The 15118-nt window shown below is 39.8% G+C and overlaps 1 protein-coding gene across 7 annotated transcripts in view; it reads left to right on the top strand.

The window, feature by feature from the left end:
• The window catches only part of TIA1 (TIA1 cytotoxic granule associated RNA binding protein), a 41685-nt gene that overhangs the window by 22013 nt on the left and 4554 nt on the right, over nucleotides 1-15118 (top strand). Inside the window, exons 4-13 of one of the 7 annotated variants that reach the window (XR_008627260.1) lie at nucleotides 251-305; nucleotides 475-507; nucleotides 1700-1787; nucleotides 4927-5002; nucleotides 11521-11629; nucleotides 12012-12107; nucleotides 12324-12408; nucleotides 13159-13282; nucleotides 13422-13530; nucleotides 14128-14253. Coding sequence is in view for 5 of the 7 variants with exons in the window: in XM_004609142.2 (XP_004609199.1) it covers nucleotides 251-305; nucleotides 475-507; nucleotides 1700-1787; nucleotides 4927-5002; nucleotides 11521-11629; nucleotides 12012-12107; nucleotides 12324-12408; nucleotides 13159-13282; nucleotides 14128-14273 (812 nt within the window). In the remaining 2 variants the exon portion in view is untranslated. Of the gene's footprint in view, nucleotides 1-250; nucleotides 306-474; nucleotides 508-1699; nucleotides 1788-4190; nucleotides 5003-11520; nucleotides 11763-12011; nucleotides 12108-12323; nucleotides 12409-13158; nucleotides 13283-13421; nucleotides 13531-14127; nucleotides 14274-15118 lie in introns of those variants that run through there. The other 6 variants (XM_055120689.1, XM_004609142.2, XM_055120690.1 and 3 more) reach the window with 6 other exon arrangements.

Here is a 15118-nt window from a genome sequence, read left to right as displayed (position 1 = left end):
AGCGATGCTCAGGGGTTACTCCTGGCTTTGCACTCAGGAATTGCTCCTGGCAGTGCTTGGGGGACCATATGGGATGCCGGGGATCGAACCCGGGTCGGCCGCATGCAAGGCAAACGCCCTATCCGCTGTGCTATCACTCCGGCCCTAAATGATAACTTTTGGACTGAACTGATTTTCTTGAATGTTTCATCTTTTAATTTTCTGATTTTGAGTTTTATTTCATGAGATTAAATGTGGAAATTTTTTTTAGGAAGTCAAAGTGAATTGGGCAACAACCCCCAGCAGTCAAAAGAAAGATACAAGCAGTAAGTATATTTTATACCCTTTGAATATTTGTTTTTATTATACACCATAGTTTTATTATAAAGCATATAAACATATGTGTTTGCAGTAATGTTTTGATCGTTATCCTAAGATATGATTGAATGTGTTTGTGTTAATAAATTTAAGAACAAATCTAATCTTTGTCATCAGGTAGTACCGTTGTCAGCACACAGCGTTCACAAGGTAATTGTATCTTCTTAAACATAAAATGAAATCTCTTGAAAAGGGTATTCACTAACCACTTGAAATTTTTTTGTTTGCTATTGGGGGGAGAGGGGAGGGAGAAGGTCATGTTTCTATTTGTCTCTCTGGCAATATTTTTCCCCCTTCTTCCCAGTGTTGGCCAAGTGTGGTTTTTCCACTACTTTGGTGCTATTTCACCCCCCTTGGTAGCAGCTGATGCCTTAGAAATCTTTCACCAACTAAAGGGCAAGATACCCTGCTTCTTTGAGGTTGCTTCATACCCAGATCTTCTGATTCTTGAGTTTGCTCCTGACACTGTGTTTCCCAAATGACAACCCAGTATCTTGCTTAAGGCCTGCCAACTAGGGGTAACTTTTCTTTACAAATACAACTTTGTCAGAATTGCTATATGTATCCATTTTTAAATGTTGAAGCAGCTGTTGTGTAATTTTTAAGTTCTTTCTTTTTTTTTTTTTTTGAGCATTATCTTTTAAAAAAAGTCTTCACGTATGGGATCGTTATTTCTCTCCAATGCATTTTTAATGGCTTTAATTTAAAGTGAAGGGATTACTGTTTTCATTCTGTTGCCTTCAGTCTTAGTTCACTTGCACATGGATTCACATAAACTGAGTGGTGTAATGTCTGGGCAACCAAAACTGTTGGCTTTTGAGAAAACTGTCAAATACTTTAACATCAAACTGTTGCAATGCAAGGTATTTCTTTGATTGTTCTTCACAAAATATGGTTAAACCAAGTATATAGCTAGCTTCAGTAAATTGTTTAACTGAGGCAATCTAGCCTACATAATTCACAATACCACTGTTTTATTTATATTTGTAAAACCTTTAATATAGTGGAAAATTGAATAAATGTAAATAATTATTATTAGAATGGTGATTCAGTCATTAATTTTTTTGCAAAACTCATATTTTCTTAGATGGCTATAATAATTGACTAAATAGAAATGTAACTATCATTTTCCAGTTAGATACATCACAGTCATTTAGGAGAATCCTGTATTATCATCTTGATTGATAATGCTTAAAATTGATAGGATTTGTATAGATGTAGTATAGTATTATACTTTAATCCATAAGTTTCTATAAGAATATTTTATTTGAATCAATTTTAGTACTTTTTAAATTCTAAAATTTTATTTTTCTTTTCACTTCCCCTTCCTTCCCCTTATAAGATCATTTCCATGTCTTTGTTGGTGATCTCAGTCCAGAAATAACAACTGAAGATATAAAAGCTGCTTTTGCACCATTTGGAAGAATATCGTAAGTAACAAAAGATAAATTTTAAATACTTTTTAAACTCTTGAATGTAATGTGTTACATAGTCTAGAGACTATCCAAGCAGTTAACAGTAAAGGCTTATCTTCTCATTGTTATTTAGTGCATTTAAAATCATTCCATTAGTTTTTAAGAAACAGTTTGCTGTGTGCGTATTGTTTCTTATATAAGTGTTTTGCTAGCATGATCATAATATTTAGTAAATTTGTGCTGTGACAAGAGATTTAGGCCCTTTTGGCAATTCTGTGATACCATGACTTTTGTTTTAGCATAGTTTTACGCCCCCCCAAAAGAAAACCTTAACAATTCAAACTCAACAATTACTGTTATTTCCCAGCTATTGACCCTTTTGTTATTATTGTTAGCAATAGCAATACCTTTTACTATTTCATGAAATACTATCTGTTTGCATTTGTTATTATCCATTTTAGGCTTTTTATAAATAGCTCACAAGGTAGTATTCATCATGAATATAACGAATAAGAATTTTCAGTATTGTGAAAAGCATGCCATTTCAGAGTATAAGAATTGTAAGTGGATTATAGTACGATCATGGTCCTAATTGTGTAATTTAGAAAATAATTTTTTTTAAGTTTCTGGTTGCTTTACTGTTGTTCCTTCTAGAAGAGTGAAAAGGAAACACTAGCTTTGGTTTGGTTTGAATAGACCAGCAATGGAGAGAAGAGTGTGAGGACCCCAGAAGTAAATGCCAATTGTTGGTGATGAATTTTGGGAGCTTTTCATATAAAGAGTTGTAGCTCCTTTGATAAGAAAATGAAAATGCATAAGTTACTTTCTCTTCACAACTTTCCCGAAGTTAGAGGTTGTGAAAAGAAAATATTAAAAGGCCTTTGTGTACTAATTTTTTGAGGGCTTTACCTTTGGATATAAAGCCTACTTAAAAAAATGAAAATTCATAATGATAAAGGAAGGACAAAAGTAGGAGACAAACTTCCTTTTTTTTAAAAAAAAAAATGGGCTGCTCTTAGTGGCTCCAGGGAGTCAGCCCTCACGTACAAAGCATGTATTCAACCTATTGAGCCATTTTGCAGGCCCTAAGAGGTCAGCTTTATTGTTACTGCTATTTTTTAATTTTTGGCTACTCTGGTGGTGTTTGGGGACTGGTCCTAGTTCTGTGCTCGGGCCTCACTCCCAGTGGTGCTCGGTGCAAGGAATTAAAACCAGACTTCCTGAACCATGCAACACATACACTCAGGCCCTTGTGCTCTTTCTCTGGTTCAAGCAGCCAACTTCTAAATGGCATTGAGGGGCCAGGGAGAGCTCAGTAGTCTGGAATGCACACATTAACATGGGGTAGGCCCAGGTTCAGTCTTTGTCACCTCATGTTTCTGGGAATGCTGCCGGGAGTGACTCCTGAGCACTGCCAAGCATGACTGCCAAACCAAAAGTTAAACTGAAAAATTAAATATTAGTAGTGCAAGAAAGTGCTTAGGAGCCATAAAGATAGCTCTACAGGCTGGAGTGCATGCTTTGCATGAAGGAAACCTCAGCTTAGTCCTTGACATTGCACAGTTCCCCACGGACTGCAAGAGCAGCTCTCAGGCACCAAGCCTGGTAGTGAGCACTGTGAGATGTGAGCCAAAACCATAGCACGTTAAACTCTTGTTTCTCAGATTTAGGATAGTCTGATAAAACTGATATAGAAGTGTCTCAGCTACTAAATTAAATGTATTTGTACTATATAGTTTAATTGGGAGATTTTCATTAAAATGGTATTTTAATTGACTTCTTAGTTTTCAGTTTCCACCTTTGTCTTTTTGACCTTGTACACTTAAGAATCACTTACAGGGGGGCTGGAGTGATAGCACAGCGGGTAGGGCGTTTGCCTTGCACGCGGCCAACCCGGGTTCGAATCCCAGCATCCCATATGGTCCCCTGAGCACCGCCAGGGGTAATTCCTGAGTGCATGAGCCAGGAATGACCCCTGTGCATTGCCGGGTGTGACCCAAAAAGCAAAAAAAAAAAAAGAATCACTTACAGGGCAGGATAGTACAGAGGTTAAGGCACTTGCTTTGCCTGTGGCTGGTAACCCCTTTTCAATCCTCAGCACCGCAGGGTCCCACTGCTGGGAGTGATCCCCAAGCATCACAAGGTGTGGCCCCAGCCCCCCAACCCCAAGGGAAAAAAAATCACTTCTAAGCTGATCAAAATATGCTTATGTATACTTCGATACAAACTTATATTGCATGGTTGACTGTTTTGTTCGTGTGTCCTGAGAGAACAAGCATTGTGACATGCCTTGCTAACTTAAAAGCCGATTGCCTGTGAAGCACAATTTGAGTCCAATTTTTTGAGGTATGGAGTTTTAGCTATCATGGCTGGGTTTTTCACTCAATCTCAAATAATAGGGCTCTGGTTATTTTGCAGAGTGTCTCTGAAGAATGGACAGAATTGCCCTGGCTAACTACAAGCTACGGTTCACAGTGGATAAATGTTGGCGTGCTTTTTTACTTTCTGACTTTTTAAAATTTTGCTTTTATATCTTTAGTTTCCAATCAATCTTACATGGTTACTATTTTAAAATTTAGTATTAAATCTTTTCTTGTATAGTTTAAAACTAAAGTGTGTGTGTAGTATTTTTCATCGTTGATTTAGCTTTCCTGAAAATGTCAAGTTCTCAAAATTTATCAAGAGTCCAAGAGGGGGGTATAAATTGATCTCAGAAAGTGAAATAATTTAATTAATTTAGGGAATATGTAACTTTTTCTTTTGTTTTCTGTTTTAATTTTTAATTATTAGGTAATACTGTGGGTCCCAATTGCAAAGTATAAATTGCATGGTTAAAGAAAGTCATTGGTCTAAAGTGGTTAAATTCATATGAGTAGCTGCTTTCACCATGCTTAATATTTGAAAGTTTAAAAATCTTGCTAAGCAAGAGGCAATTTTTGTGCAGTTTATGCATATATATATAAATGAAGTTACTGATTTGCATGTTTGAAAAATAAGCCTCATTTGCTAATAAATTTCATAGACTTAAAGGTGAATTTGCATTAAAGGTTCATCTTAATGACAGTTGAACATAAAATGAATTGTATGTGAAATTCTCACTTGACAGCTACAAGACAGTTTGCAAACCTAAACTTCTGGTTGTTTCTGATTTCAGAGATGCCCGTGTGGTAAAAGACATGGCAACAGGAAAGTCTAAGGGATATGGCTTTGTCTCCTTTTTCAACAAATGGGTGAGCTCAATAAAAAAAAGTGCATGTGTAGCACTTTACAGGATAAAAACACTCTTTTTGTTCTAATATGAATCTTTTGTGTATTTGGTTTTGGGGCCATACTTTGCTGTGCTTGGGGCTTACTCCTGACTCTACTCTCAAGGATCACTCCTGACAGTGCTCACAGGGCCATAGGGTATGCCAGGGATTGGACCTGGGTTAGCCACATGAAGGCCAGCACCTCATCTGCTGCGTATCTCTGGCCTCTGACTTTTCTGTCATCTGTTATTTATTTCATTGTTAAATCACTAGAGCACTGATTTCCATAATTGGAATACTGTCCTCTGGGAAACCCCACTGGAATAGGGGAGTGGGGAGGGAGAGAAGAAGGCAGGCCATAGCTTCAGGTGCAAAGGGATGGGGGGTGGGCGTTGTACTCTATGTACACACTTAACAGTGGTAGATATCTGAGGGAATGCTGGGTGGTTGTGGCTTTTTGTTTGTTTTTATTTTTTTTTCTTTTTTTAAATTTTTTTATTGAGTCACCATGTGGAAAGTTACAAAGTTTTCAGGTTTAAATCTCAGTAATACAATGCTCGAATACCCATCCCTTCACCAGTGCACATATTCCACCACCAAGAATCCCAGTATAGCTCCACCCCGCACTCCCATACCCCTAACCCCCCCACGCCCCTAGCCCCCCCACCCCTAGCGCCCCCCCCCCCCCGCCTGTGTAACTAATAAATTTCACTTTACTTTCACTTTGATTGCATTCAATATTTCAACAAAACTCACTATTATTGTTTGGAGAGTCTCTCCCCTAAAGTCAGACCTGCTGAAAAGGAAGCATTAGATAATTTGTTTTCCATTGCTGAGGATGAAGAGGTATGTTTGTTTTTTAAAGGGGGAGCAGTAAACCAAAACATTTGCTACCCCTCAGCACTCAAGGGTACTGTCTTTCTTCTGATGGTTATTTACCCAACATTTGTTTAGTATCTGGTACACACAGAGGACTGATAGAATGTTTTCAAAATGCATAAATATTTAAATTATCAGTGAAAAGGGGGCTGGAGCTATAGTACAGTGGGTAGGGCATATGCCTTGCACACGGCCGACCCAGGTTCGATCCGCAGCATCCCATATGGTCCCCTGAACACCACTAAGAGTGATTCCTGAATGCAGAGCCAGGAGTAACCCCTGTGCATTGCTGGGTGTGACCCAAAATAAAAAAAAAAAGAAGAAAAAGAAAAAAACCCACAAATTATCAGTAAAGAGGCCAGAGATATAACTCATATGGTAGTGTACATACCTGCAATGTTCAAAATCCTGGGTTTGATCCCTAATACTACATGGTTCCCCAGCACTGGCGAGGGTAGCCTGTTGACCCTGAACAGTGCTGAGAATGACTTCTACTTAAAAAATACTAATGGGACCAGAGAGATAGCACAGAAGGTAAGGCACATGCCTGAGATGCGCTCAACCTTGATTTGATAGTTTGCACTACATATGATTCCCCCAGGCGTCACCAGGGGTCACTATTGAGCACACAGCTAGGAACAGCCCCTGAGCTCTAGGAGTGGTTCCTCAAAACCCCCAAATAGGGGCTGGAGTGATAGCACAGTGGGTAGGGCGTTTGCCTTGCACACAGCTGACTCGGGTTCGAATCCCAGCATCCCATATGGTCCCCTGAGCACCGCCAGGAGTAATTCCTGAGTGCAGAGCCAGGAGTAACCCCTGTGCATTGTGACCCAAAAAGAAAAAAAATAAAAGTAACAGTTGGGCCTGACACACAGCTTAAAGGCCTGGATGGAGTGCATGCCTTTCATGTAGGAAGCCTGAGTTTATTCCTGACACTGCACGATAACAAAGTGAATGTGGAAATTCTCATCTACTCCTTAACTCCCTATTTCATATTCCTATCATTATTTAAAAGTAGCTGTTGAGGGGCCAGGGAGATAACTCGAAGAATTAGTGTGCACGATTTTCATGCAGGGGTAACAGCCCCACCTTCCCCCAAAAAATAGTTAATAAAATGTAATAATCATTTAACAATCCTTTATTAAACACCAATATTTTGTTTCCTTTTGGGGCCACATGCAGTGGTACTCTGGGGCACCTAAGCTCTGCTTCGGGATTCCTCCGTGTGGTGCCGGGGTATCATGCAGTGCCAGAAATGGAACCTGCACGCAGAGCTTGTGAACTTTGAATCATCTCCCTGACCCCAAATGTGTGTGTATGTTTGGGCCCTACCCAGTGGTGCTCAGGGCTTGCTTCTGGTTCTGTGCTCAGGGATCACTCCTGGCATTGCTCAGAGGACCATAGGTAGTGCCAGGCACTAAATAGGGCTCAGCTTTGTGCAAGGTATGCACCTTATTATAGGTTCTCTCTCTCTCTTTAACACCTGGGACTCCTTTTAGTTTTGTTTTTGAGCCATACCCATAGGTGCTCAGGGGTTACCCCTGGCTCTGCACCTAGGAATTACTCCTGACAGTGCTTGGGGTACCATATGAGGTGCTGGAGATTGAACGGGGTCATTCGCACGCAAGACAAGCTACCCTACCTGCTGTACTGTGTGTACACTCCGGAAATGGGAACATCAATTTCTGTGCATGTTTTATGGTGTTGGATTTTGCTTTTTAAAAAGATAGTGCAGGTATTCAAGCAAGAGGTAAGAGTAGGACAAAAAAGGAAAATGCTATTAATTTAATGTAACAGCTAAATAAAATCTTTGGCATGTCCTCTGTTAATACTGCTAATTTTGACTTTAATTTTTATTATACCATGTCCCTGGTCTTTCTTCCCATATTGTGTTAGCTGAGCAAACCTCGTCGATTGATTAGACAGCTTTTTTCTGACATTGGACGTTGCTAGAGATAACTGTCAACTGGTTTTGCTTCTAATTCAGTGGTTGCAAACATGGAATGAGTATAATACAGTATTGCTTTTGCAGTAATGCTTTTCTTGTAAGTTGGATTTCTTACTCTTAGTTAATGATCTCGTGTCCTTTCCTGTGTCCTCAGATAATCCTCATTTTTCTTGCATCATTAGCCTGAGCTGACAGCTTTATGATATAATGAAATAATAGGGATTATCATACAGAAATTCCTTCAGCTTTCAACCACCAAATCTCTATAAAATTCTTTACATTTCCCCTATGAGCAGTCCCTGTTCTTTTTGTTGTACATCCTCTTCCCTAATCCTAAGCAACTGTTGATCTTCCTGTAGATTTGCCTACTTCACAAAAGAAATTTCAGTAGAATTATATATGTCATACTTGTCTGATTTTTTTGTATCATTTTATCAGTCTTTTGCTACTGGATTGCTTCCTTCAACCTAAAAATATGTTCCTAGTATCTTTTTTTTTCCCCTTTCCTTTTGCTGCTGCTGCAGTCTGCCAGGGCTCACACACACTTGGTTGCAGGGCCCTCACCCTTGGTTCTCGGTTCGGGGCATTAAACCCACAACCTCACATATACAAGGTGGGCACTCTATCATTGAGCCATATCCTGGGCCTCTAGAATCTTTTAAATTGGACCCTTGACTCCAGGTTCCCTCTGTCTAGTTCTTCATTTGTTTTAATTTGGAATCAAACTTCTCAAAAGAATTGTTTGCATGACCATAAAATGGTTTTTCTCTTTTTGTGTGTGTAGTTAATTATACTAGTTTTGTAGGGCTGCTATATCAAGTGTGCCAACCATAGGTAAAATTACTTAAAACGAGTCTTCTCTGCATTTTGAAAGATGAGAATGCAGAATTAACTAGACATTGTGGCGACCATTCCCTTTGAAAAACCTACCCACAGAACCTTCCTTCACACTCCCTAGCTTTTGTTGCTTATCTTCAGTCCTTGCTATACTCACCTTATATTCTATCATGCCAAATCTCTGCCTCTAATCTCCAGTTGACTCTGTGTGTGTGTGTGTTTGTGTATATTTCTCTAACAATGGATAATAGGGTCCACCCTAATCTGTTATGACCTCATCTTAACTGATATGTCTACACACACCCTACTTTTTAGATACAATTAATCACAGGCAAACCGAGGATGGTTAGGACTATCAGTTTGAGGTATAGAGTTCTGTGGCTGACCTGGATTTGATCTCCAGAACCACATGGATCCCTAAGCTCACCACAAGTGATCCCTGATTACAGTCAGGAGGAACCCATGAGCACTGCCTGGTATGGCCCCAAGAAAATTAAGAGTTAAAGTACACAATTTAACCCATAACAGTAAACATCCCATAGAGTTCATGCCATTTGGTATGTTAAAACAGTGTTTCTTTTTAACAATATGCATTTCCTTTTTATGTCTTATAAATAGTACTTTATTATTTTTGTGGGGTCCCACCCGGCAGTGCTGGGGCCAGTACAGTGGATTGGCAGTTGCCTTGCATGCAGCCAACCTGCATTTGATTGGGCATCCCATATGGTCTTCAGCACTGCTAGGGTTAATTCCTGAGTACAGAGCCAGTAGTAAACCTTGAGTATCACTGGGTTTAACCCAAAAACAAACAAAAATCAGGAATTTCTCCTGGATCGCGATGCTCAGGGCACCATATGGGAATGCCATGGATCAAACCCGGGTTGACTGTGTGCAAGGCAGGTGCCCAGCCTGCTACATCATCTCTCCTGCCTTTTTTTTTTTTTAAAGTGAATCACTGTGAGATACAGTTACAGACTTGCAAACTTTCATGATTGTGTTCCAAACAATGTTCAAGTACCCGTCCCTCCACTAGTGCCCATTCTCCACTACTGTTCCCAGTATCCCTCCACACCCCAACCCCCTTCCCACCTCCTGCCTCTGTGGCAAGCACATTCCTCTCTGTCCTTTTGGGTGTTATGGTTTCTAATACAGGTATCAAGCAACCATCATATTTCTCCAACTTTTAAGTGCCCGAGTGCAGAGCCAGGAGTGAGCCCTGGGCACTGCTGGAGTAGCCCAAAAGCAAAAAAAAAAAAAAAAAAGTCTTTTAAACTTGAATTTGCCTTTTTCTTTTTGTATTTGGGGATCACTCCTGGCATTGTTTGAGGAAGCCATATGCGGTGCTCGGGAACAAACCAGGGTGCACTGCCTCTTATTATATCTCTTTGGCTCCAGTCAATTTAAGGATTAAGGAATTATTCCTTTTTCCTACAATTCCACAGAACCTATTTGTCTTTCACATTTGTTTTCTCTCATGAACCTTTCAAACCCTTGCTTTAACATGCATTACAGTGTTTTCCTTCCTACCAGTGCTTTCTTCCCTAGTGTTTCCACTTGACTGACTTTTATTCATTTCCGTAGAGACCTTCCCTAATTATCCTTTTTGTTTGTTTGTTTGTTTTAAGTGGGGGACACATTTGGCAGTGCTCAGGGCTCACTCCGAGCTCTGTGTTCAGAGGTCACTCTTGGCAGGGCTTAGGACCATATGGGATGCCAGGTATAGAAGCTGGGCTGGCCGCATGCAAGGCAAGTGCCCTACCTACTGTACTGTTGCTCCTGCCCTCTTCCCTAATCATATTCAAAGTACACACCCATGTTTGTGTTTCCTATCTTTACCTTTTGTTTCTGCAGTAGCATTTCTCACAGTTTAGTGATTACTTGATTGTCTCTCCAAAAGCACGGGAGTGCCTTGCTAGTGAAGACCATGTCTGCCTCACTCACTGGTGTGTATCCTGACACCGAGCCTGTAGCTGTAGCGATTCAGTATTTACTTATTGGATAAATGAGAAATCATATACTTGAATTAACAAGCTTGTTGGTTTTATTAAAACTTTTATTCATAATAATTGTTAAGTTTTATGAATTTTATAGTAGTTAACTCACAAGGATTCTTTGACTCCATACATTTTCAAGTAACATTACCACCATCTTATATTAAAGAATTTGAAAACACCATTGCATTTTGGAAAAGCTGTTACCTGGGCCCAAAGCAATAGTACAGAGGGTAGGGCACTTACCTTGGATGCAAGTGTGATCCCCGGCATCCCATATGGTCCTCCGAGTATCGCCAGCAGTAATTCCTGAGTGCAGAGCCAGGGTAACCCTTGAGCATTGCCGGGTGTGACCCTCCCCCCAAAAAAACCCAAAAAATTAGAAGCTGTGATATAGAAGTCAAATTGTACAGTGAGTAAGACCTTCTACTTGCCTTCAGCACAGCATACCATAGCCAGAAGTGATCATTGAGTGCAGAGCCAGGACTAACGACCCCTGAGCACCACAGGTGTAGCTCCCAAACAAAACAAAACCAAAACCAAAAAGCTATCATATGTTTATAAAGTAGTGTTAATTAAAAACTTTTTGAGGGGCTGGAACGATAACACAGCAGGTAGGGCGTTTGCCTTGCACGTGTACGACCTGGGTTCAATTCTCAGCATCCCACATGGTCACCCAAGCACCGCCAGGAGTAATTCCTGAGTTGCAGAGCCAGGAGTAACCCCTGAGCATCGCTGGGTGTGACCCCAAAACAGAAAAAAAAAAACTTTTGAGTTTTTTCTGTTACCAACAATTATTTAACATCAATTAATAGTATCTTCTTTTGTTGTTTTGTGCGGAACAGGATGCTGAAAACGCCATTCAACAGATGGGTGGCCAATGGCTTGGTGGAAGACAAATCAGAACTAACTGGGCAACCCGAAAGCCTCCAGCTCCAAAGAGTACATATGAGTGTAGGTGTAATGGCGAAGAAAAGGAAATGTGGAATTTTGGAGAAAAATACACTAGCTTTTAAGTGTTAGAGCTGTTCCCGGAGACTTGTTGCAGAAATAGATGAGAAGCAAATCAAGACTACTGTTCAAAAATGTACTTAGTTTTCATTTTTGTGATTATAACTATTTCCTCTAAATGTCAAGTCTCCTATTACATGGAAAATACTGAGTAATTTTTTAGATATTCTTGGGGGAAGTTTAACCCTCAATCAGATGTAATAAGTATTCTGTAAGCATATTGGTTAAGGTAACCATTACCATTATGTAATATAGTTAATGCTGCTTTTTTCCTTTGAGAATATTTTATTTAATGAATTAAATGTATGAAACTTTACCTCCCCAGCAAACACCAAGCAGTTATCCTATGATGAGGTGGTTAATCAGTCTAGTCCAAGCAATTGCACTGTCTACTGTGGAGGTGTCACTTCTGGGCTAACAGGTATGGAACCTGTGTGACATCTTGCAACTATTATTTAAGTTGGAAAGCTGTGTGTGTGTGTGTGTGTGTGTGTGTGTGTGTGTGTGTGTGTGTGTGTGTGTGTGTGTGTGTGTGTGTGTGTACGTGTACGTGTACGTGTACGTGTACGTGTACTTATCACTGAGCATAGAATTTTTTTGGTTTGATTTTTTTTTTTTTTCCGTTTTTGTCCAACAGAACAACTAATGCGGCAGACTTTTTCACCATTTGGACAAATAATGGAAATTCGAGTCTTCCCAGATAAAGGATATTCATTTGTTCGGTAGGGTGTTCTTTCTTTTTAATGTTTTGTTTTAGTTGATTTGCCATTGGCTTACATATGTGTTCAGAGTACAGCATCATATCTCTAGGTGAGTGATTTTTTTTTTTAAATTTTTTAAACAAATTCTCTCCTTCCCAAGTCACTTTTGAATGAGGGTTAACCTAGCAATTTTTTTATAATTTACCTCGCTTGGGGCTGGAGAGATAGCTCAGCAGCCTGAGCGTGTGCTTTGCATACAGGAGGCCCTGACACCTGGCACAGCTGATACTCAGTGGTGTCACTGCTGGGAGTGACATCCAGCACGAAGGAAAGAGCAGTCCCCAGGCACTGATAGGTATGGCCCATAAAACCTAGGACTGACTTAGCAACCAGAAGTAGAAATCATTTGGCACGTAACTTATTTACCATTGTTTAATAGCTCTCTCACAAATGAAAGCCAATAAAGCATTCTCTCTTTTAAGAAAAGTGTGTCTCAGGGCCTGAGCGATAGTATAGCAGGTAGGGTGTTTGCCTTGCATGCAGCTGACTGTGGTTCGATTTCCCATACCTTACATGGTCCCCGAATCCCACCAGGAATGATCCCTGAGTCCTGCCGGGTATGACCCTCAAACAACAGAAGTTTCTCTAACTACACAGTCTTTTGGGGGGGGGGAGCAAAAAAAGTATGCCATTTTATTTTATATGGTCTGCCTGTTTTATCTCATCAGTTTGAACATTTTATACTGATGATTCTTAATATTGTTTCAACAGGTTTAATTCCCATGAAAGTGCAGCACATGCAATTGTTTCTGTTAATGGGACTACCATTGAAGGTCATGTTGTGAAGTGCTATTGGGGCAAAGAAACTCTTGATATGATCAACCCTGTACAACAGGTAAGAAGGGTCTTAATTTTGCAGAATAATTTCTGGGTTCAGAGTGAAGTTATTTTAAAATGAAATTGTTGATAATCCTTGTTAATAAGTTTCTAGCTAAAATTATAGTATATAAGGGCTTTTCCTACATGTATTATAGTTCCAGAGTGGTGGTTCATGGATTGCAGTGGTGACATGATGAATGTGACTGCTTCAGTTGACTCATGCTCCCACAGTGGATATTAAAATGCTCCGACAAACCTAACAGGGTATTAAATTTTTTTAAATATTTGGTAGATTTATTCACATACTATTTGGAGAACTCACAAGCATGCTTAGTTCAATTGAAATAAACATAGACTCTAAATTCTAAATATATAAGGCCTTACCGTTTTCTTCCAGAGTTTGCTGCTTTTGTTTTCCAAAGCAGTTCTAATGGTTTAAACTTGATTCCTTAAAGATTTCTATGAGGAAATTGTAAATGGGAGTAAGAAAATCCTAAACGAAGATTCTTGAGTAAACTAAATGTAGGTATAAGTAATCCTTTTATATTTTCTGTGTCTGAAGGAAATAATCATACTGATGGCTTCTTTTAAAATAGTTACAGTATGTTGATTTTAGTATTTATTACGGGGGCATTCCTACACTGCCTTATGAAAAATATAATATTCAGAACGAACATCACTTAGAGTTATGGAACATAACCACACTTTTTTTTTTTAGCAGTCACTTTCTAATCTCTTGTGTATTCATTCATACTATAATTATGACCCTACGTGGCTTGGCTTTATATTGTGTATGGGATTTTATATATATGCACAGAGAATACATAATACTAAATTATATGCTAAAATTTTACTTAATAGCAGAATCAAATTGGATATCCACAAGCATATGGCCAATGGGGCCAGTGGTATGGAAATGCACAACAAATTGGCCAGTATATGCCTAATGGATGGCAGGTACCTGCTTATGGAATGTACGGACAGGCCTGGAACCAGCAAGGCTTTAAGTAAGTATATTTTCTCTTTTTCTTTTATTTATTTTTCTTTTTGGGTCACACCCAACATTGCACAGGGGTTACTCCTGGCTCATGCACTGAGGAATTACTCCTGGTAGTGCTCAGGGGACCATATGGAATGCTGGGAATCGAACCGGGATCGGCCGTGTGCAAGGCAAAAAATGCCTTATCCGCTGTGCTCACTCCAGTCCCTCTTTTCCTTTTTAAAAGTATCAAGGTTTTAGAAGAGGGAAGGCAGATTGATAATGTGAAGAGGGTGAGCCATGCATCTGCTCATGTACGTTTAGGTATTTTGCCAGGAATCAGACTCAAGCCAGCACCAAAAATCTCTAGGAAGAGATTATCTAAAAATTTGCCTTAAGCTTGGTGAAAAAAGATATTTTTGATGATAAATCAATATTTAGAAAGTATTGATTTGTTCATTAGTTTTTGGTTGTTTGTTTGTTTGGTTTTTTTGCTTTTTGGGTCACACCTGGCGATGCACAGGGGTTAGTCCTGGCTCTGCACTCAGGAATTACCCCTGGCCGTGCTCAGGGGACCATATGGGATGCTGGGATTTGAACCCGGGTTGGGATTTGAACCCGGGTCGGCCGCGTGCAAGGCAAACGCCCTACCCGCTGTGTTATCTCTCCAGCCCTCTGTTCATTAGTTTTTGAGCCACACCTGGTTTATTCCTTCCTGGCTCCGTTTTCTGGAATCATTCCTGGGAGTGCTTGGATATATGGGGTGCCGGGATCAAATTGGGGTCAGTGCTATGCAAGGCAAATGCCTTAAGATTTGTACAATCTCCCTGACCCCTGGAAATAGTTAATGAATAAGAGAAAAGTTGGGGCTGT

This window comes from Sorex araneus, chromosome X (genome assembly GCF_027595985.1).
Source record: "Sorex araneus isolate mSorAra2 chromosome X, mSorAra2.pri, whole genome shotgun sequence".
NCBI classification, from domain to species: domain Eukaryota; kingdom Metazoa; phylum Chordata; class Mammalia; order Eulipotyphla; family Soricidae; genus Sorex; species Sorex araneus.
Note: the sequence above shows the minus strand (reverse complement) of the source record. Positions and strands in the feature narration are given on the sequence as shown.